Here is a 24,089-nt window from a genome sequence, read left to right on the forward strand (position 1 = left end):
AAAAAAGCAAAGGGAAATCTAGAAGTTGAGCAACGCATGAGGGAGTCCATGAAGAAATTGTCATTGGATATTGAAGACATATTGATTGGTAAATGTTCTCAAGCAAGGAGACAACAAAAGAAAAATAAAAAAACATGTCACTAATGAATCACACCTCCATGATCCCACCAAAATGCGCCCTAAAAGAATATCTAATACCAGACTAAAGGGGTATTGGGAGAGAAATAAAAGATCAAAATATATGTTTCCACAAATCAAATCCTTTTTCATATGCTTCAAATAACGACATGTATGTAACCAATTAACACTATATACACAGGAAAGTAAAAATATGTTTCAACCACCGAAGAACCAGAATCATCACAATGTCATCCACTCATACGCTCACTACCTGATTTTCTAACACAAGTATGTAAAATTTTTTTTGTTGATGATACCTGGATAATGAGGTAAATATATTTTGCTGATACATTGGTATAAACTGCAGAATCTCTTTCCTCCACGGACCAGGGAATCCGACACCACCATGATGATGGATTAAATATAAGAGACAACAATACCTCAAGGGTCTTTCTTTTAAGATTTTATCAGGTTGAACCAGTTATGTAATTTGCTTGTAGACCTGATAGATTTAATGTTCTTTCATGTCGACATAACAATCTCTCATATATCTTTTAATGGCATATATCATAATCTAATACCAGATGAATAACCTCATATATCTTATCTCTTGTCTACCCTTGTTTACTTACAAGTGGTGGTAACCACAACTATTGATGCAGAACTTCAAAAGTATATAAGTTGCTAACGATGCTCCGCTCCAAACTTTATCTCTTGTTTTGGCGTACTTCAATTCTCTGTCATAACCTATAGCTTCATTATGTAATCAGATGATATGAATTTGATAAATGAGAATGTGATTTCTATCTAATTATGATGTGATTTCTATCTAATTTCTATCTAATTATGATGCTTCTATTGAGTTTGTAGTGATTGTTATGATTCATGAGTGGCAGGAATTTTAATCTAATTGAAATATCTAATTGGGATTTCTAATTGAGATTTCTATCTAATTGGAATGGCAGGAACTTGTCTATTGGTGAAGAACAGTATTGTAGATCAGACACTAATTGGGATTCTATCTAATATTAAACCATAGAATACATGGTAAAGTACAGAATTTACAACTATCCAATGGCTCCCAAAATTCAATTAAACTGCAACATACATTCGTTACACCCATTTTTAGCAGGTCTAGCACCGATCTCCTCAAAAAAATATCTATCCAGACCGAAGCATGCGTGAAACTATGTCATAGCATGTAGCTTCATTATGTAATCAGATGATACACATTTGATGAATGAGAATGTGATTTCTATCTAATTGTGATGCTTCTATTGAGTTTGTAGTAAATGTTACGATTCATGAGTGACAGGAATTTCTATCTAATTGAAATATCTAATTGAGATTTCTATCTAATTGGAATGACAGGAATTTGTCTATTGGTGAAGACCAATAATGTAGATCAGATAAGAAAGGGGAAGAAAGGATGGAAAGAGGATAGAAACACACATGATATTGGTGAAGAACAATATTGTAGATCTAAATTAATTGTTGCAGAATGTGCCATACATGTGCCATACAAGTTTGTAAAACAAATAATGCAGCTTCTATTGGATAGCTTTATGATGTATAATGTATAATGTACATAATTAGCTTTATGATATTGTGTTGACACAAACATGCGCACAATTGCCATGGTACATTGACCGAGACATACATTGATCATGCAAATAATTAGAAAAAATTCGGGTCAACAACCACCATCCTTAAATTCTATGGTGCTTTAACAAGCAAGGTTCACAGTCACGTTCACCATTAGGGAGAGTGAACCAAAGAGTATAAGCTCCCATTCGACATTATGAGAAATCTCATAATAAAAACTCAAGTTATTCTAACGCAAGCAAGTATTGAAGCCACAACATCTTGGTTACAACTCAACAAATCCTCAACTGCATCTTCGCCACACCATCTTAGTCACATAACTTGGGCAATAAAATTTATACATTTAATCAGAGCTCAAAAAATCCTTTACAATCATTACATAAAACTGCAAATGAAACCCAAAATACATTTGTTATATCTCCAAACCAAATAATACATTGGACTGTCCAGAGTTTAAACCACAGAATACATGGTAAAGTACAGAATTTGCAACTATCCAATGGCTCCCAAAATTCAGTCAAACTACAACATACATTTGTTACACCCATTTTTAGTCGGTCTAGCGCCAAGCTCCTCAAAAAATTATCTATCCAGACCGAAGCATGCGTGAAACTATGTCATCCACCCATATGGCTTCTGCATTATCTCTTTTCTTTTTTTTTTGGTTCCTGCACAAAAAGAAGCTGTAGCTTCTCAATAAATACCAACCCTAACAAAATAATGAATCCACCCATATGGCTTCTGCATTATCTCTTTTCTTTTTTTTTTGGTTCCTGCACAAAAAGAAGCTGTAGCTTCTCAATAAATACCAACCCTAACAAAATAATGAATGAATAAATGACAAACTAACAAATGCAATATAATTAAGATTTATAAATGAGTGTATTGACATTCTTTGGCCTTCTCAATGAGTGTATTGACATTCCGTAGCCTTCTCAATAATTAAGATATGTAAATGAGTGTATTGACATTCCGTGGCCTCCTAATCAATAAAAAACCTGTATGGCATCTCAAGAGAGATATTAAATGGCTAAAAAGTTAGAGATGAAAAAGCTTATTAACATAAACCTATACTCGTTCCAAAAGAACTACGTTTGTGACAATGCAAATTTACAAATCTGGTATCATATTTCTGCTCTAAATAATGACATAGATTTCTGTCATTGCAAACAGTCTTTCCAATCAAATTTACTCTTTTGTACTATTATTTCCATATATTTACAGACCAAGACATCACAGTCAAAACTATTGCTCTGCATTGGAATGCCTCTAGTCATAACAACTTGCCATTTCCTCATATCAACCTCGAAAGCTTCCCCGACATCCCTCAGAAAATGTTTAATCTGCACAATACAAATGAATGAACAATAGCATAGGAAACATATAACATAAGAACAGAAAGCAATATACATTGTCTATTTACAATGGCATCAGTGATATGCAAATGCATTCTGTTGGGCAAGGAATCATATAATCTCCATTTGCGATCCTTCATTGCTCCAACTAGCAGTGTCCAATGTTGGTTCCTGATTATTGGTAGCAAAATTAACTCCACATTCTTAGTGGTATCCTTTGTAATGTGATCTACAAACCCTTTAACATTGCCTACTTTGTGCAGTTGCATAAAAAGAAATATATGGCATAAGAACAACTAGTAATTGAAGATTTATTTAGATGCACTATAGGACATGTGAATTTCAAAATTTAACCAGTGACATGGAGACACATATAAGTAAGATCTATATAGAAGCATTGTCTTGCATCTCTTATTCTCCATTAACATAGCAAAACAATTGACTTGTTCATTACCTAACCACCCGTTTATGAGTAATTCATCAAGATAACATCGAGTTAACGAAACATGTCCCATATTAATTACTAAGTCACCTATGCATTTCAAATATATAATTTAGATGACAAATAAATATAAAACATAGTCAATAATTAAAAATGATACACTAACAAGTCAGTGAATTTGTTACAACAGATATCGATTGTTTCCCGCATATAATCTGAAATTTGTTGTCTAGCGGGAAAATCGACCACAAGTGGTGTTGGACAGACATATAAGAAAAAAACAAGCATTATAAGATGGAAGCATTCAAGTTAGGAGTGTGAAGACTTTAAGGAAACATTTTATACCTTATCAGGGTAGTCTTCATCAACATATTGCATGTCGACTTGGTCCTGATCATCCTCTTTATCTACAAATGATGTTTCATGAACTTCTTCAAATTCCTTAATATGTACAGTTGGTTGATCAGAACTAATGTCACAAGTTATGATTTGTTGATCAACTTGGTCTGCTTCATCTGTATTTACAACATCAACCTGTTAAATAAGAGATATTGTTAATTAAATTAATAAAGAAGAATTTTATTGGATAATGCTTAGGTGCAGACTTCAACCTCTTCAACCACCTCCTGTGTTGGTTTTTTCCTCCTCTTCCGTTCAAAAACCATAAATGGAGAACTGAGAAGCCTTTTTCTTCTGTCCTCTCTTGTTTTAATCCTTTGAATTAGGCTTCCTAGTGGGGACTCTTTAACCCATTTACTTGGAAATGTCCCACCTGATTGTTTTATTGCTTTCTTTAATTCTTTAACTTCACATTTTAACTTTGTCATTGTTTTTTCCAAATTTGTCAGACGATTATTAGCTGAGCCTTGAAAGTCTAAGAACAATTTATGATGATCTTTAAGTAATTCATGGACTTCTTCAAAACCAATTCGAGGGCTAGTATGTGGATATGTATCACCATGTGTTGGTTGAGAACTTGTATGATAAGGAACTATATCATCAAGAACGTCAGCGAATGTGGGAAATTGTGGTCGGAATTGAGTATCCCTTTGTGGGAGATGCTTCCCAAGACTGGATGGTTCTTGAAGTGGAGGGCCAAGTAAATGATGCTCGCTGTCTTTTATTTTAAGAAAATAATCATAAACCTGTAAGACATTACATACAATCAAATTCAATCAAAGTATCACTTGAACATAATAAATTATATGGATTAAGGAACTAAATAACTGACCTCGATAGATTTGAGCCTCTCAAAGGCTAGTTGAATCTTGACAGTATTCCACCTCAGCATTCGTGGTCTAGCCTCAGGCAATGCTGGGAGGACCAAGGACGTGTGCTCATAAAACTAGAACTGCGTTAAACATGATAAAATAATTCATTGCTATGTACAAAATTATGAAAGGAATGTTTAAAAGTTATGTGCAGTACACAAACCGATAGAAGAAAGACAAAACCAGTAATGTAACCCAGTGGCTGATCCTTCCTTAGTTTTGTGCCACAAACATTCAGTTGCTCGGCCAAAAATTCACATACTGTAGCTGACCAATTATACGCTGCAAAAGTTTCTACATTCTTGCAAATAAAAGACAATTCTTTCGACACTTTAAAATTGCTTGAAGGAAAAAGAAAATTTGAAATTAAAAATTTGATTAATAATTGTAAAAGGTTATGAGAGGACTTCCCTGGTGAAAAGTTTAGTAGTGCGGTCTTTATTTGTCTTAAATTCATACTACCAGGCAGAGCATTGCTCCAGCATTCAAGAAACACTATTGGGCATGTCTATCAGAAGTGCAATTTCATCTGCATCAAATTTAATCTCTTTTCCTCTCAAGTTGAATGTCATTCGAGTTGAATGTCATTCGATCAACATCCCAACAATTTATTACATGCATCGTCAAAATATGATCCTGAGAGTAAGGAGGGAGTTCAAAAAATTGAGCCAAACTCATGGCTTCCAATTTATTCCATGTGTCCCCGTCGACTTTTGGTCGGACCTTGTCGAAAACTTCTCGTACTGCAGATGGACGACATCTGCAATTCATTGCTTTTGCATTCAAAAACCTACAAGAATATAACAAAATAATTTAGTATCAAATATATATCCGTTTGACAACAGAAGGTCTTCATTTAAAATTCATTTAACACCATTAACCAAGCTTTCCTAAATGAAGATCTCTGTTGACAAATATGAAAGCATGATGATCTTTATTGTTCTTTTTAGGAAGAGTTTTTAATGTATTAAAAGTGGACTATAATGTGTTGATAAAGTTCTTCATAACCACACGATATCACCATTAACCAAAATAAATGGATCAGAAAGCATAATCTAAATAATACCTAGAAACGGTTTGAATGTCCTCCTTCTTCGACTGCTTACAGTCGCTCTTCGCCATAAGCGTTGCCTCCTCGCATTTCGACTGATCAACTTCTCCTAAATCCGCAACATTGGGCTCTTCCAAGGTCTTCGTAGTCGCCTCCTTATCTTCCATTTTACTCTTCCCTCACAAAAGCAATCCGAAACTATAAACCCTAACCTTGAAAAAGAAGACGATGAAGTAACCCTAGCGGCGCGCGAATCCCTATTTTTCGAATAGGATTTTCTTATTGTGTTTGTTTTTTAATTTTTACCACGGGTTAAAAGGTTATAAGAGGTTGCATGAGGGTTACAAGAGGTTACATGAGAGATACCCTCACGGTTCCAGATCTTGTGGGTTAAAAGTCTGTTTTATTGCAGTTACATTCAAGTTACACGAAGGGTACGCTAGACTGTCCCGCGACGACGAGGTTACATGGAAGTTTCATTCAGGTTACACGCGCGGTACTGCTAGAAGGTTACAACTTAGTTTCAACTAGTTTAGACACACATTATTGGAGGCTGGCCGCGGGAGGTATAACATGGGTACAACGCGGTTACATTCGAGTTACGCTAGTTGGTCGGGTCAACGGGTCACGCACGACAAAAAAATTATTTATTTTCATGTGGGGCCGCCGATGCATACGTGGCTTCCTCCTATTGACTATCGTACGCAGCACTGCATATATCTTACGTGGGTAAATGTTTTCCATACATAAGACTCCCAAAAACTGATGCATATGAATTATTTTTCATTTGCTTGGCCTCAAAGTCATTTTTCAAGACACAAACTTAAAGTGAACTCATCTTCTTAAGTCATGCTAAATCTTGTAAGCATCATTTTGATATAGCTCTTTTGTGATTTGGCACTGGGTTGTGATTGAATATCCATCCTAGCAGTATCCTATTTCATCTTCTTCGATCCTCACGGCGGCCATGGCCTGTGTCTCTGTTGCGCTCTCCTTCCCCATTCTCAGCGTTGGCCGCGGCCATAAGTCCCGAAACATTAGAAAATCCTCCCGCGAAAATAAACCCGCTGCACCTCTTCCATATCCCCCGGCCATTTACTCCCCCGGCGGCGAGGCCACTTCCTACACTCGCCTCCCACCGAAGGAGGACTTCCAACTCGAATCTTCCCTGCACGTCTCCACTTCATTCTTTGAAGTCGTCAAGCTCCGCGAAGCTGTAGTCCCGGCCGTGGATTCCTGGTTGAAAAAGTCTTCTAAGCCGGCAGATTTTTGGGAAGAGGCTGGTGAAGAATATGAAGGAGAAGAAGGGTTCAATGGATTTGAATCGGATGATGATGAGGAGGTCATTTTTGGAATTGACTCGGAGGAGGTCGACGAGGATGAGCTAGATTTGGACGAGGAGTTGAAGGAGGAGGATGTGAAGGAGAAGGGTGTACCTGCGGTTATGCGCTGCTTCGATCAAGCAAAGATTTACGTCAAGGCCGGGGATGGAGGTAACGGAGTCGTGGCGTTTCGGAGAGAGAAATATGTACCCTACGGCGGCCCTTCTGGTGGGGACGGAGGTAAGGGAGGAGATGTTTATGTTGAGGTTGATGGGTCGATGAATTCCCTTCTTCCTTTTAGGAAAAAAGTGCACTTTAGGGCTGGGAGAGGCGGGCATGGTCTGGGGAGGAAGCAGATGGGGGGGAAGGGGGAGGATGTTGTGGTGAAGGTGGCTCCAGGGACTGTAATTAAGGAATCTGGGAAAGGAGCTGTGGAAGGGGTGTTGTTGTTGGAGCTGTTGAAGCCTGGACAAAGAGCATTGCTTTTGCCAGGGGGAAGGGGCGGGAGGGGCAATGCTTCATTCAAGTCAGGGGCGAGGAAGACCCCAAAGATTGCAGAGAACGGCGAAGCTGGACCTGAAATGTAGGCTAATTTTATATTGTTTGTTTTTCTTTAGTGCTCTCAGCATTTTAAATCTGTTGCAATCATTTCCTTTATGATTCTTGAACTCTCCATGATGAGTGTTGAGTGCTAGCTTTGAGTCGTGGAGAGAGTAAATCCCGATCGCATGGGCTACTTATAACACCACACACATCATCGATCAAGTTAGAAATAGAGCGATGCTCACTAACAAGATTTATGTACATGAAAACCATTGGAGGGGGACTGATAAGTCAAGCAATGCCTTTTGTTTGTAGAAAATTAGTATGATATTTGATTGCCACCAGTAATTGGAGAGACTTTAGTACAGTGTGGGCAGTTGAAAAAATTGTAAAGCTGAGGGTGCCAAGTTAAGTCTTATGTATTGTGAGCATTATTGACTTAGTAACGATAGAGTGTATGTCACAGTCATAATGCAATCCCTGTTAAAGGTGACAGCGATTTAGTTCTGTTAGAGAATGGCTATGAAACATGTCTAGTAGGAGATGATTGTGGCTTAGGCTTTACAGCAAGAACACTATGGTGAAGAGGATAGAAATAACATAAGCAAGGTTGTGGCATGTTTTTTTTTTAGTTTGAAAACCTTGATGGTGGGATCAAGGCTCTCCCTCCTGTCAAGGCCTGTGCTCGAACCCGACATAAGGGGACTTACACCGAAGATTGCAAACAATGTGCTACCTCGGCAGAGCAAAGTTTGTGGCATGGGTTTGAGACACTCACCACCGCTATGAAATGGCTTAGACTTGTTATTTCCTTCAAGTATTACTTTTTTCAACGCCTTTCTTACACCTCATCGGATACTATATAAGGCTTATGCCTCACATAATGTGAGACACTTATTGTCTCAATTTTGGCTAGGCATGCATAAATAGGTTTAGATTTTTCCTTAAAATAATAGAAATAGAATAACCCTAATGAAACTCTCTTTACCTAAATAATGCACTATTCAAGATGTACTTGAGGTTGTAATTGTCAATATAGTTTTTATTTTATCATGAAATCAATATTCTTATTAATTATTAATGATAGAGATTGAAGATGAGGAGGAATGGGAGAACAAAAACACAACTAAGAATGTGGTGGGTTAGAAAATAATGCTGTATGTCAATGGTTATAATAAATATCCATTGAGTGATAAGGGTGATGGGGACTTTTGAATTTATAAATTTTAATTTTGGTGGCTTGTTATGTTTTTACATTGGTGGAGGATAATATGAGTAGGAGAGAGACTAATAACTTGTGGATGTAATTGTTTTGTTATATGGATATAATTGCTTTGTTATATGGATGCGTGGGCAGCTATGAGGCGATGATATTAATATTGTTGTGCATGTGATGAATTAGCATAAGATTCATCTTTTTTCAACAAAACTACTTTTGATAGTCAGAGTGGTAATTTGACAAAATTTAGAATGCTAAGATGAAATTTTGGAACAGATGACAGAAAATTCACAGATATAATGATTAAATAGAATAATGTTATAGTTTTGGGTATGAAAAAGAATAGATAAGGTAATATGATTTAAAATTGTGCTAAAGTACTTGTGCAAGATAAAGTCAGCTTTATGTGATACTCAATATTAATGGAGGAGGCTTCATAAAGTGACTCCAGGATAAGCCTGATGATGATAATTCATTGTCACAACCCCAGCTAATGGATTCAATTTAAGCTTGAGTGGATATGAATATTTCCTTCAAGTAAATGGAGTCCTAATTTTTCTTCTAAATCTTTTATAGCTAAAGCATTTCAATGCATCATGCCATTTTGATTTACTTGCATAAACATTCTTGAAAACCTAAATCACGTAGGTTTGGTTCTTCATTGCCTCGCCTTATCAAATTCCCATTATGGCAAATCGGTAGTGTTTATGGAGATGAGAGTGTCAGATTTAGTTGTCTTTTACATGGAGCTACCCTACATGCCATCTTGACCCGAAATCGACTCGAAAAATCTGGATTCGGGTTGACTCAAATAAAATTTGGGTTTGGTTTGGGCTTGGAATCCTAACCCGTTTAATCTTTTAGGTCGGGTTTGGGCTGACCCGCTGACTTAAAACCGACCCGCTAACGTAAAATTGACTCAAAATCGATCCTCCACCCCAAATAGATGTTATGTCTTATTTTAAACAGGTTTTATGGGTCTTATTTAGGCTTGGCAGGTTTTAAGCTTGGTCGGATTAGGGTTGAACTTTTTTACCTGTTTAATGTTCGGGTTATTTTTCTGTTAAGTAATTTCATTTCTGGTTAATTTCGGGTCAGACCCAAACCTGACCTGCTAACCTGATTTGACACCCCCACTTTTACATGATAGTGCTATTCAACTTCATTGAAACTTATTTTTTGATAAGCATAACATCCTCTTAACTTGTGGCAATCTTCCATTTAATTTACTCTTTTGATTACTGCATATTGTTTATTACTGGAATCATATTTCTTTTTCAACAGGTGGTTGGATCTGGAGTTGAAGTTGGTTGCTGATGTTGGTATAGTAGGTGCTCCAAATGCGGGGAAAAGCACTCTTTTGAGTGCTGTAACTGCTGCCCAGCCATCAATAGCTAATTATCCCTTCACAACATTGCTTCCAAATTTAGGTGTTGTGTCAATGGATTATGATGAAACCATGGTTGTTGCAGATTTACCAGGTTTGCTTGAAGGTGCACATAGAGGTTTTGGTTTAGGGCATGAATTTTTACGGCATGCTGAAAGATGCGCTGTTCTGGTATGCTATATCTATTATCAATATTTTTCCTATGCTGCACTGAAATTTAATCATTGCTAGAGGCTCTCAACTTTACATAATGCAGAAATAATCTATTATAGATTATATGCTTAATTATCCTGGATTCATGCAAAATGTGGCACAAATTTATGTTTGATGATGGATATATGACGCTGATAATCTGTTAATATCAGCATAAAACTGAGTTTTTCTTTTTTTTAGCCAAAATTTTCTTGATAGGTGCATGTTGTTGATGGCTCCAGTCAACAGCCAGATTATGAGTTTGACGCAATTCGTTTGGAACTGGAATTATTTAGCCCAAGCCTGTCGGAAAAGCCATACATTGTTGCATTTAACAAAATGGATCTTCCAGAAGCATGTGAGAAATGGGATTCATTTAAAGAATATCTTCAAACCCGTGGAATTGAGCCTTTGTGCATCAGTGCAATGCATAGGCAGGGAACAAGGGATGTTGTTTCTGCAGCATCTGCGCTTCTACTGAAGGAAATGGCTAAGAAGCCTGTAGAAGGTTATTCACCTCTCTCTTTTTTTTCATTTTGTTCAGTAAGAAAGGGTAGATTGTGTGCACTGCTTTTTTTATTAGTTTATAACCTTAGAAAGATCTTTCCACATTGCTTAGGTAGTCAAGATTATTTGAGAACTTGAATTGCAAAGCAGCATCTCATAAAATTGACATATTGTGGGATGAGAGTGATTTTGCTTAAAATCCGTACTGGTAATAGGTGTTGTTTTGTATGTTTTAATTTATTTTTTTCAGAAGTATGAATAGTAATTAACTAAAAGAAAAGAGGAGTTCATAGAAATTAGTGAAGAATAAAGCAAATTTGATTTTCAGAATCATATTTTTAGGCTTTAATTGTAAAATTTTAATTATACCATTGCTTCATCGATCACCAATTCTAATTTCTCAGTGAATTGCATGATAGAGTTCTTTGGCTCTTGGCTGGTGGAATTCTCTATGGTATATAAATCTCTCTTTCATCACGAGTATACCTGCCATTTAATCAACGAACAATAACCAGTGGTTGAAAACTTGTGAGAATATTCTCATACTGTTGCCTCACTTATTGGTTTTATCTTTTCTCTTTGATCTGTTAGTTCATTCTCCCAATTAAATTTCGTTTTAGGATTATCATGTTCAGTTTGCTGTTTTCTCAATTAGAACTTTATTTGTATCCATGAAAATTATTTGTCTATTAAATTTATTTGTGCTATATAGGTATATCCTTGTTTAGATTGTTATGAAAAGCAAATTTGTCTATTAAACAAAATTATTAAGTTGATGCTATTTACTTCATTTTGCTTGCATACTTTTGTGTACTCGGTGGTTATGGTTCTATACTCGTTTGCAGTAGAGTCGACCCTCTCTGAAAATCTAAATCATGTAGCTGATGCCATAGAAAAGCAAAGAAGTGTCTCTATGAGTGAGTTTGAAATCTTTCATGAAAGCAGTTCAAACACATGGCGTGTATTTGGAGCTGGAATTGAACGATTTGTTCAGATGACAAATTGGCGGTATGCATTTTCCTTCTACACATAACTTAATCAGCACTAACTTGGCTTCGGATCATAATCTGATTATTTTCATATGATCGTTTTCTAATAAATAAGAGATCTGTCATTTCCTTTCACATGAATGAATTTGGCATGAAATTGTTCTAATAAGTTCTTGTTTTGCTACTCAAATATGCTAGAAAACCTTTTTAGTGAAACATTAACACGCATGTATACCAATTTCCAACCAAGTTTGTTGGCTTTAGGAAATCCTTGTATGGACATTAATGTCTATTTGGTTGGCTAAAGTGTCTGAATGATCTGAAAAAGTTCATGAAAAATAATTTTCTGTATTAGCCATGACTTAAAACTTTGATGAATTTACTTTGTTCTGGAGCCACCTGATACCACACTTTCTCTCGGTTTTTGGTGTAATCTGAATGCAGCCAAAGTATGTCCACACTAAATGCTACATTCTGTCCCAGATATTGTTCATGTTGGAATAAGTAGCCTGCTACAAACCTCTGAGTATGTTTAGTAATGATGCTTGGTTTCTTATGATTTAGGCATCTAGCTAAGACAATTTGGAAAGCCTCTATTTAGTGCAAATTAGTTGATATCAACAATTCAATCTGATAATTTTATTTCCTTCTATTTTTATGTTTTTTGCTGGGTACTGGAAAATGATGTATCTTTCAATTTGGTGTAGCTTATATGCATATGGCTGTTTCATCGAGAGCTCAGCCAGTTTCTGAAACAAATTCGTTCTAGAATTCTTTCAGCTTTTCTGATGTCAGGATTAGTTTTATTCACATTTCATGCAGAAATATATGAATAGCTTGCGAGGTTACTGGCTTTTTAACCTGCACTCTTTTCTTATTCACTACTGTCGTACTCATAAATGACACAAATTTATGGATTAGGTATAATGAATCTCTTAGAAGGTTCCAACATGCTTTGGAGGCATGTGGTGTGAACAGAGCTTTGAGAAAAGGCGGGGTAAGAGAAGGAGATACTGTAATTGTGGGTGAGGTATATTGTCATTCTTAGTTTTTACAGCTTCTGAGTTTGTCTTATGAATATGCGCTTTAAGTATTTATTTACAACTAATCTAGATACTAATCTTCCAAAAATATTAGATTCTTGATCATTTTTGGTTTTATACAAATTGGATTGAAAAATTTGTTTTTCTGCTAGATGGAGATGGTTTGGAATGATGGAAGTGAACAAACAGCGGCTTTGGGCACCAAAATTTAGTTTCTGGATCTGTTTGATGGCCACAACTTGGCTAGTTCAGAATGTCAATGGTAATAAAGAAAATTCACTTATTTTATTTGGTGTGAGCAATTTATGTTTAAAAATTGGCATGGATGGATATAAATTAATCTGGGCATGAAGTTGATCTTCTAAATATTGTATGAAAGCATCAAATTTATAGTTTTTTTGGTAATTTATTCACGCGAAATCCATGTGAATCCCTCTTTACATTCAATATAGGAACCAAGCATATAACTTGTTGCTATTTCTACCTATTGGTTGAACCATATCATTGACATGGAAGTAGGGGGCGTTACCGAGCCAAGATAACTGATGAGATAGTTTGATTTCAAATCTATAAATGGATCGTGAAATAAACTTGATGAGCCAATAAACCAAACTGGAGCCAACCCCAACTTGACTTGTTAACATGTGAGCTGGCCATTCATAAAATATTAATATGAAATGCACTTAAAAACTGATAGGAATGAGACAAGTTTCCGCAGGATTTAGAGCATAAATAATAGATTTTATTCCGCTGATACCAAATCAAAATGATACAATCCTGAATACATAAAAGATAAATATCTATAATTCGAAAGGTAGATGTCCTTTCCAAAACCTTAACTCTGATATTCAAGACAACAATCACACATAACATAACCCTAAACATATTATTCCCCACATTAATAACTAACAAATGACTAAATTGCCCTTTTAGTCTCGCGTTTTACATATGTTTTCAAATCCTTTAGTTGGCTCAGGTTCGACTTAGTGGAGCACGAGGCGGACGGCGCTGTAACCAGTGGTCTAACCATTTTCCCCTCTCAAAAAGATACTTTTTCCTCAAGGTGGAAGTGAGATTAATTTTGTTGGATCAAGTCACATCCCTCCCACGCGGCGTCATAATCTGACAATCATTTCCTTTTAATAAACACTTCTTTCCCATGCGTCGGTTCCTGGCTCACCCCTTTTAACTGAAGTGGCTTCAAGAGAACTTCCATATCCTTATCTTTTTCCAGAAAGTGCCTAATGCATAAACCATAGTCGATTGGTGCAATCATGTTCTTGCTGTGCAAAATCTCTCTCAATATTCAATCAATTGCAGCACCCTTTGGCACTCCCACTGAACAAACTTTAATTGATCTACTGTTTGGATGACATCAACAACTGTATTTAATATTAGGCCTATCCATAGATGCTGTAACATGTCCCTTGCTTAAATTCTTCCAAATTCAACACATGCATATTTGTTGTTCCATACAAGTAAAGTCTCTCGATGCTTGCAGTGAGACTTAGGACTTCTTTCTGTAACATACTTGAAAACATGCTTTACACTATGAAACCAATCCATATTAAGATGTTTTGTCATTGTAGTCATCCGCTTACCATTTGTAAGATGCAAAAGCGTGCCATCTTTTATTGCCAGCCTCATATTTTATTCCCCAAAATTATCCCTAATACACTTCAATCACTTCCACTAAGAATAACAAGGGTAGTTTTTTGGATCTTTGCATGGTGTTGTCAACGGGTATTTTAAGTCTACGTGAACCTTAATCTCCATCTCCTTAATTTGATCGCCTTCTATGCTACTGGAAGTTTGAACCAGTTCTGTTAGTGTTGATTTGAAACATTGCGGGTAGTGGTATGGGCACATACTAATGGGAGGGAGAAACCCTCGGTCTCAGGGTTATTGTATGCTTGTGTTCTCTTTGAGGCGATAATCCGTGTGACAATTGTAAAACTTATACAAATTATTGTTGGAGCTGTTGGATTGGTGCCAGAACCTTTGCTAACTCTATGTCATGTATCTCTTCTATTCTATGCAACTCGATCGAGATTCCCAACCCTGCATCTTATATTGCCCTAATCATGATCTTGAGTGTCATCAAAGTCTTGCACAAATTAAGGCACCAGAAAGCATCATCACCTTGTCTCCCTCTTGGAACTCCATTTTCAGGAGTTTCATTCATCTTAGTCTCCCGTAAGGGCTGTAGCCATTTCATACCTAATATCACATTAGTGCTCCTTAAAACCAAAGAAAAAAAAATCCTCTATCATTTGAATACCTTCCAGTGTTAAGAGCACCCATTTACAAACTCTCATACTTTCTTATCCTGTCCCATCCCCATGATTACTCCAAAACTTCCCGTGTCAACCATCTCAAGTCCCAATTGCTTCCTACTTGAGTAGAGATGAGGTTGTGGGTGGTCTCACTATCTATCAACACCAATGCGTCCTATTCTCCAATCTGTCCCTGAAATTTCATAGTGTAGTTTGGTATTAACCCCACCACCGAGTTCAGTGTGACTTCTACTACATCCAAGTGAGGGTGTTCCTCCTCCTATACCATAACCTCCTTTGTTTCTTCATCCCTTTCCCCCTCGTCACACATTGTGAGAACCTGTACAGGTTCAAACCTTGCAACAGTGTTCTGGGGCAAACTTTCGCCACACCGAAAATATATTCCGTTGGCTCACTTCACTTAAATTTTTGTCTCTGTAAGATATTTGAATGTCACGCCTGATTGTGGCCTATTATTCCTGTACCGTGGAGCCTCCCTCTGGAACCCTACTATTTAAGTCTTTATTATCGCCATGGTTGTAGCATTTCTATAGAGCTCTCCACTTGTGATACTCCTATTAGCCAATTTCATTACTTTTTTATTTTCAATCAACTCATTAATTCTATAGTTTCCCTCATTCCTCAAAGTCTCAACAGATGAAGCGTTGCTCGAATTTCTGGCCTCAACCTTTCATGAAGCTTCCTTCCAATACTACTTTCAAATTTCTCTCAAACGATCAAATATCATCTCAAATTTCTCTCTATAATCCATAACAAACTCTGTTTAGACAAATGCAAAAAATTGTTCGTATAAATTCCCTTTTCGCGTGGTTTTGAAACACTCTAACCATCAGTCATTGAATTCTTCCCACATTTTGATTGACTGATTTTGCTTTCTCCATTGATACCATGCTAGAGACTCCCTTTTGAAAACAGGGCCGTTGCCCTTAATTTTTCTTTCTTTGTTAGCCCATTAATAATAAACTATCTCTCCACATGATAAGCTCAATCATAAACATCATCTCCTTCAAAGATTGACATCTTCAGCTTCCTTATGTGTGTCTCCTCTCCAATTTTCTCGACTAAAGTTCCTTCCTCCCATGAAGCGGGGCTTGGGTTCCTTTCATTGACCCATATGGATTTCCTTTCTTCCATAAGTCTGGTTCATCCATAATTTGCTCGCCCGTCCTCATAGGCCGCTGAACACTCCCACAACAAAAAGCATTGACGTGGTTGTATGCAGCCCTCGGCCGAGGTCCCACACAACGTGGTTCCCTGTTCTAGGCTGAATTTATTCAAATTGATCTTCTCTAGCCTCAAATTGTACACTACTTCATTCTTCTTACTGCAGCTCTTAATAATCTTCTAGATGTTGCTCGATTCCCTTCAAATGCTGCTGCTCAAATATGCTCCTGATTTCTTAGCTTGATCCTAAGACTCCAGATCTGCCTAAGGCATTGAAGCTGCCCTTATGCCGCATGAATCCTTCTGATTCTTGCTACTCATATCAGACACCGTCGCTCGATCCCACGATAGGCTGTGGCGGGTTTGTGTGGAACTCCGCGATCTTTTTCATCATTTCTTCGAGGGCCGTGAATCTCCCCTCCATGGATTAGAACTGCCCTTCCATGGACGAGAAACACTTCAATTCCAAATTTGATTTTGCTCACCTTTCCTTCTAATTTCTCCTCTAGAGCATCTGCTTTATTGGTTGCCATCAATTTTATAATGGTTTTTGATCAGGAAGGCGAAACACCTGTACGTTGCGATCCCGTCGTTGGCTTCTCAACAGCTAGAATCGTGACTATCTCGCGATGTTCGGTGACGCTGGGCGTATGCCCCTTAGGCATGACAAAGGCCGCGATCTTTGCCCCAGACCGGCTTTGTCCAGGCAATGGTGGGACCAGCTGGTCCTTTAAGGCATGGGCTTCCCTTATATTTATAGTGGGGTCCACTCTTCTTTAATAAGTATTTTTTTCGTGTTATAGGGCAGTTTTTTCTTTTTGTTTACTGTTAGGACAGCCGCTGACATCCAGGTTTTTCTTTCTAGGGCTGTATCCGATGACGAGTGGTGCTCTAGTTATATCTTGTCGGAGGTTCCTCGACCTTTCCACTTCTTTGCAACCTTCCCTCCACCACCATTGTCATTGTATTTGCTGCAACCAACCGAAAAAAACAACCTTCTTACTGTTTTCCTGCAGCGGCTTACCACCTAGCCTCCTCTCACCTTGTTACCATCCCTCACTGCCGCCCTTCCAACTACCAAACATCCCGAATTATTTCCTTGCCACCTAATCGCTGTCTTAGCCACCCGCAACCTCCCCACCTTAATCCATAGCCATTAGCATTCTCCCTGTCGCCAGTCAATACTCTCCTTTCCCCTCCCTGCAATCCTTCTAGTGGGGCCACTGGCTTTATCCCTACCACAACTCCAACGACCAGTTATTACTCTAGCCGCCCCGTTCCCCTTCTATATTGCAACCCAACCACTGCCGCTTCCTCCTCTCTGCAACCATCCTACCATCAGCCGCACCTCCCTCCTGGTGTTCCCATCGCACCCAATGGCCAACTCCCAATCTCCTTCACCGGTTACCACTATGGGGATACAATTTTGTTGAGTTTGTTTGAGTTTCCCTTTCAAGAGTGTTTCGTTGTAACCGTGTATATATTTTCAATAATAATATTTGCTTTTCTTATCGTGGATTAGGTTAACTCTGGTATCATTTGGTATCAAAACTAGCTTAACACTAATCCTATCCTAGGGTTTTGACATCTACCAATACCCAACCCTATCTCTACCCAACACCCTTTCCCTTTATCGATTTTTCCAAACCAGCCACTTGTAAATTTTATTTCCCGCTCTACATCACCTCCACACACCCTTTCACTCCTTCGACCCTAAACCCTAATCATGCCGTAGAGTATGCAATTGCCAGACATTTATCAAAAGTTTACCATAGAAGAAATGCAGTGAGAACTTTGTCGAGTGCTAAAACGACTCGCTAATATTGAGGAAAGGTCCCAGGGAGAGTTCACTGTCAAGCGTGGTAGACTGGTAGTGGTAGCGAGATCTGATGAATAGAGTGTAACATTTAAATCCATTCCGTAAGGATGATTCCAATGCAGAAGAAGACATGCTGCGACACTTTGGGATACAATATCAGAGTAGACCGAGAGATTAATTGCCTATTGAAGGATACAAAGACTCACGAGTGAAAGTGGACATACCAAATTTCGGGGGAGAATGAATCCCGTTGACTTCATAGAGTAGTGGCATACCATCGAGAGGATTTTTTAATACAAGGATGTGCCAGATGTTCGAAAAGTGAAGCTTGCTGCTTTTAAGCTAAAGAAGCACTTCGTTGTTGTAGAAAACTTGAAGAGGGAGAGAAATAGAGACAGACGTAGCAAGATAACTATCTGATATGATGAAGATAGAGCTGCAATGATAGTACCTACCCTCACACTATTGTGAGGATCTTTTCTTGAGACTCCACCTGCATTATTGTCACCTATCAGTGGAAGAGTACTCATCAGAGTTTATGAAGCTTAAGCTTAAATTTGATATGATGGAGCCAAAAATAACATATAATAGTCAGGTACTTGAGAGACATGAAACCCATTATCGACAACTTGATTCAACTACAACATTACTGGTCTTTGAGTGATGCCCAAACCTTAGCACTGAAGGTGGAGAGTCAGCAGAAGTAGAGCAGACACCCACCACCATTCAGACAACCACCCACAGTTGGAGATATCAGTAGGAGCACACCTAAGATAGTTGAGAAGTTTGATCAGGAGAGTTATAAAACTGCCCAGAGTGAGATGAAGCCTGAGAAGAACAACACCCCTAGTACTCTCAGCCAAGAAATGTTTCAGATGCCATGATTTTGAATACATCGCTTCCAGTTGCCTGACAAGCCGAGTTGTGTCCTTTACCGAGCAAGTTGCAGTGGAAGGAGTTGGCAATGAAGAGGTAGTTGAAGAAAAGGGCGAGTACCAAATTCACTGGTTGAGGACGAGAGGCTTGTAGTTTAACGGGTCTTACATATTGAGGCTATGTGGGATCAACGGTGGCTTTATCATGATATATTTTATACCCTTTGCTTCCTGAAGAGAAATGTATGTAGTCTTATCATCAATAAAGAGAGCAATAAGAATGTGACATCTACGCAGATTTTGGATAAATTGAGTCTCATGACTTGGAGGTATTCTCAGTTCTATTTCCTGATGTAGCTGAAGAAGAAAATAGAGTCAACATTGACAGAAAGTGCCTTATACAATTTTCGATCGGGAACTAGCTGTAGGATTAGGTATGGTGCGACTTGGTGCTCATGAATGCCTGCCACATCTTGTTGGGGAAACTGGCATTTTGATCGCAAGACTCAACATGATGGATACATAAACATCTGCTCCATCACCTGATGGAAAGCGCATCATCCTTCTATTTTATGTCAAATCCGAGATCATAGGTGCCCTTGCTAGCAGAGAAGTGTGAGTGGGATCAAATTTGGTGACGATAGAGGATGACAGAACTGAGGCGCCGATTCTAGATACGGAGCAATCACTATATAGAGAATTTCAAGACATCATGATCTATACCGTACCGCCATGACCCCCACTATTTGGGGAGGTTTAGATTACTCTCACTTTAAATCAGGTTGAGCTAACCTTGGGCTATTTTGGGAGGATTCAATATAATATATGTGACATGAAGTCTCAGTTCAGTTCAGTAATGTACCCCCAGAAGGTTGGACTGATATGGATGTATGCTTCCAAGTGGAGGTGTTTTGTGGGATAGTGCAGTTGTCAGTGGGATTCATGTGCTTCTTAGGCCATGGTAAAAAATCTTTCAATCATTGGAGGTCACATCAACTCCATCGCCTTCAACTTTCAGATAAGAGCTTCGACGAATGAGGTCGAAGCTTGCCCAACATCGGGAAACTGACATGGGGCATCCACGTCTGAGACGCGAAGAAGGTCGCGATCTTTGCCCTGGACTGGTTCGATCCAGGCAAAGGAGGGACCGCTCTTTCTAGGCATGAGCTTCCGTCGTATTTGGAGCAGAGTCCACTCTTTCTTACCCTAGGTATATAATTATGTTGTTTTCGAGTCCATGGGCGGTTTTTTCTTTTTGTTTTCTGTCAGAACAACTGTTTGTGTCTAGGTTTTTCCTTTTAGGGCTTTATCCAACGATAATTGGTGTTTCAGTTATATCTCGTTCAAGATGGTGATTATCCCTGACCTTCTCAGTCTTCAACAACCTTTCCTCTGCTGCTGCCGTCATCATATTCGCTGTAGCTACCCAAAAAAACAATCCCGTTGTTTTTCTGCAGCTGCCCACCACTTAGCCTCCTTCCACCTTGCTGCCATCCCTCACCTTCTCCCTTCTAGCAACCAACTGCCCCGAATCACTTTCCTGCCACCTAATTGTTGTTTCGGCCACTTGCAACCTCCCCACCTTAGTCCATAGCCCCCAGTGTCCTCCTTGCCTCCGACTGGCACTCTCCTTTCCCCTCCTTGTCACCATCTAATGGCCATTGACTCTATCCCTACTGCAACTCCAGTAGTTGGTTCTTACTGTTGTCGCAATCCAACCATCCCCTTTTCCTTTCCCCGCCGCAACCTATCCACCGCTTTCTTATCCCTGCAACCATCCTAACTTCAACCCCTCCACCCTTCTGCCATTCCCATCTCACCCAACGATCAACTCTCAATCTCCTTCACTTGTCACCACTCTTGGAATATGCTTTGGTTGAGTTTGTTTATCTGTTGTTGTATTTTCCTTTCAAGAGTGTTTGATTGTAATCGTCTATTTGTGTTCAATAATAATATTAGTTTTTTTTTTATCCTGGTTTGGGTTAACCCCAAATATCATTCGGTCACGAGGGTGACACCATCGGGCTTTCAAACTAGATCGAATCACGATTGTATCGCAAGGTTAGGTCACGAGGGCAGCATTGTAGGGCTTCCTAGCTAGCTCAAATCGCGATTTTATCAGAAGGTTCGATCACAAAGGTGACTTGTGATCTCATCATTGGTTTTCTAACTAGCTCGAATCATGACTGTATCTCGAGGTTTCATCACAAATGAGACCCGCAATCTCATGTTGGTTTCTCAACTGGCGCGAATCATTATTGTATCATGAAGTTTTGTCACGAAAGCAATGCAAAGACGATTTAAGAACTATATGAGGTGGAGCTGCGATCTCAAATGCGAACAAGAAAGATTTCTAGCGGAACAATGGATTAGAATGATTTGATACCAATTTGATGGGAAAGAGTACAAAGATTAGGACAAACACAATATTTTACAACCAGCAGCTTCGACCGTTAATACACCCTACGCCCCCTCCCCCTCCCCTTCCGAGTTGGATATCAAGGTGAATGTCGATGGAACTTTTCTCTCCTCCAACATTGTGGTTGTTGGAATCATCATTCGGGGACAATTGATTGTGGCTTGGACCATAAACTTTTGTCTTGGGACAGCACATAGGTAGAAAATATTGTGGTTTTATCTCTCCACAAGGTCATTGAAGATTGGATGACTGAGTGCAAGGGGATTATCATCGAGGGGGGCAATTTCAATGTTATGGACAAACTTTAGGTGTGTCATGGACAAGAAAATTTGGCAGCACAACGCTCCCAACAATCCAAATATTGGTTCCTTGCTTGAATTTAAGAAAGTTTTGTTCCAACATTACCAACGGAGAAATCAACACATCAACCTAGATTTGTGCAAAAAAGGCTTTGGATGGTGATTTTCCTTTTGCATCATGTCAATGCTCACGATCCTTTTTTTGTCTTCTACAAGAGGATAGTGTCATCTTGTAAAATGCCCAAGGGGCATAGTTTTTTTGTTTTTGTTTTGTTTTTTGTTTTTTTTTTTTTTGCTAATTTTGTAACTTTTTTGTTTTCTTTAATGCAAAATTTATTACTTCAAAAAAAAAAAAAAAAGAGAAAAAAAAAATTAACACAACCTAAATACATAAAGGATAAACATCTACAATTCGAGAGGTAGACAATCCTTACTAAACCCTATCCCTAGATTTAAGACAATCGTGTACACTCATAACCTAAGCCTAAACATATTAAGCCCTTTTATTTCCATGATAATGACTAACAAATCTTTCAATTGCCCTTTTAGCCTTGCACTTAGCACAAGTTTTCAAAATTTTTGGCGAGCTTTGCGCCGACATAGTGGAGTATAAGACGGACAGCGTCGTAGGCACCGGTCTAACAGATACATTAAAATTTAATGGTTTAATTAGAAGTTATTAAAATGTTTATAAAATATATTTTATTTGCTTATTGTATGTAATTTCTTATTATTTCTATCATTGTTGAATTTTTTTTTCATTTTATTATAATAATTACTTGAATCAAAATTATTTTCTTTTTCATAGTAAATAATCTGGCTCTTGTGCTTGACTTCTACTCGTAGAGTTAAGCTCGAGTTCGGGCTCGAACTCGATTAAGCTCAAGTTGGGGTTGGTTTGAACTTGGCTTGACGCATTTACACCCTTATATGGAAGTGTAAATTTACAGTTTTACACATGGGCTCCAATCATTTTAAATGTTGTTCATTCCAATATTTATGCTTGTCTTTTATAATTTTGTGTGCAGCTCCTTTTCTCAATGAAAGTTCATTCCAAAATTTGTTTTGTTGATTTTTTCCCATTAAATATCTTTTTGAACATGTAGGATATTACATGGTGACGAGTGAGGTATACTGTAGCCATTTTTATAACATTCACGATCTGACACAGATAACCATTTCCAACAACCATTTATAGTTGATTTTACTTTTCTTGAATCCTTACATTATTAAGCTTATATAATATTGAATATGTGATCTTAAGGCATTTTTGCGATGTCAGTATTAACTCGAATTACCTGATATTTAAAACAGCTAGAAGTTAGTGAAGCCATACGAAATCTAGAAAGATGCTCAAGCTTAGCTCTTTTAAGCTCCTGTTTCACAAGGTGAGGCCGGAGAGTCTTTATTTATTTATTATAATTGTTTATTATTATTACCAATGCTCTTAGTTCTTTTCTTATTATAAGTTAGAAAAAAAAAAGAAATTGAAGAAGATGCCAAGGTTCTATTTTGCTTAATTTTTCAGGACTGAAAAAAAGAAGAAGAAAATGAGTTCTGAGTTTTGGCTGGCCTATCAGTGAACTGTGTTGGAGGATGGATGTGCTGCTACAGTTATTGCTGGTAGAATTACATTCGATACTTATAGATCCTGTAATGTTTTGATTTGTACGAAATGAGGTTAGCCTCAATCTCTGCTGCATTTAGAAGTTCCATATATTATTATTATTATTTTATTTTTAATTTGGTAATCATCTGTGTCTATTATGGTGATATTTCTTTCATGTTTTTATAAAAATAAGGGGAATTTACTTACATAGCACCCAATTCTTATGCAGTTACGAATCTCACACCAAAACTTTCATTTTTACAAACACAACACCCAACTTAGACCTTTCATCACACTTTTCAACAGTGAAATCCATATTTTCATACATAGGTATGGCGCTGTGTTTGTAAAAATCCAAGTCTTGGTGCGAGGTACGTAAATGCACAAGAATTTGGTGCTACATATGTAAATTTCCATACAAATAAAGCGGGATTTGTATACATACAACACAACTCTGATATATTTATATATCTAACACCTAAGTTTTAATATTTATTTATATAACACCTAAATCATTAACATCACCTAAAAATATCATTAATATTCATCTTTTAAAGGGTA

At 37.8% G+C, this 24,089-nt stretch overlaps 1 protein-coding gene across 2 annotated transcripts; it reads left to right on the top strand.

Moving 5' to 3' along the window:
• Positions 1-6,701: 6,701 nt before the first annotated feature.
• LOC110035250 (probable GTP-binding protein OBGC1, chloroplastic) lies at positions 6,702-24,048 on the top strand. Of its 2 annotated transcripts, XM_020739485.1 has the most exons (8): positions 6,702-7,749; positions 10,213-10,486; positions 10,727-11,015; positions 11,860-12,022; positions 12,925-13,033; positions 13,199-13,308; positions 23,234-23,307; positions 23,448-24,048. In XM_020739485.1, exons 1-6 carry the CDS (start codon positions 6,812-6,814, stop codon positions 13,256-13,258), a joined length of 1,833 nt encoding a protein of 610 aa, XP_020595144.1. In that variant the 5' UTR covers positions 6,702-6,811; the 3' UTR covers positions 13,259-13,308; positions 23,234-23,307; positions 23,448-24,048. The 2 variants fall into 2 exon arrangements, with proteins under 2 accessions (XP_020595144.1, XP_020595151.1); XM_020739492.1 differs by lacking the exon at positions 23,448-24,048 and having other exon boundaries at positions 23,234-23,308.
• Positions 24,049-24,089: the final 41 nt, after the last annotated feature.

The sequence above is a fragment of the Phalaenopsis equestris genome, unplaced genomic scaffold (assembly GCF_001263595.1).
Source record: "Phalaenopsis equestris unplaced genomic scaffold, ASM126359v1 Scaffold000002, whole genome shotgun sequence".
Taxonomy (NCBI): Eukaryota; Viridiplantae; Streptophyta; class Magnoliopsida; order Asparagales; family Orchidaceae; genus Phalaenopsis; species Phalaenopsis equestris.

What these genes read in the sequence shown, in the direction of transcription:
- LOC110035250 (XM_020739485.1), top strand. Translation starts at nt 6,812, where the DNA reads ATGGCCTGTGTCTCTGTTGCGCTCTCCTTCCCCATTCTCAGCGTTGGC. An exon ending in GGCGAAGCTGGACCTGAAAT is followed by an intron (nt 7,750 to 10,212) that starts GTAGGCTAATTT and finishes CTTTTTCAACAG; the next exon opens with GTGGTTGGATCTGGAGTTGA. An exon ending in CTGAAAGATGCGCTGTTCTG is followed by an intron (nt 10,487 to 10,726) that starts GTATGCTATATC and finishes TTTTCTTGATAG; the next exon opens with GTGCATGTTGTTGATGGCTC.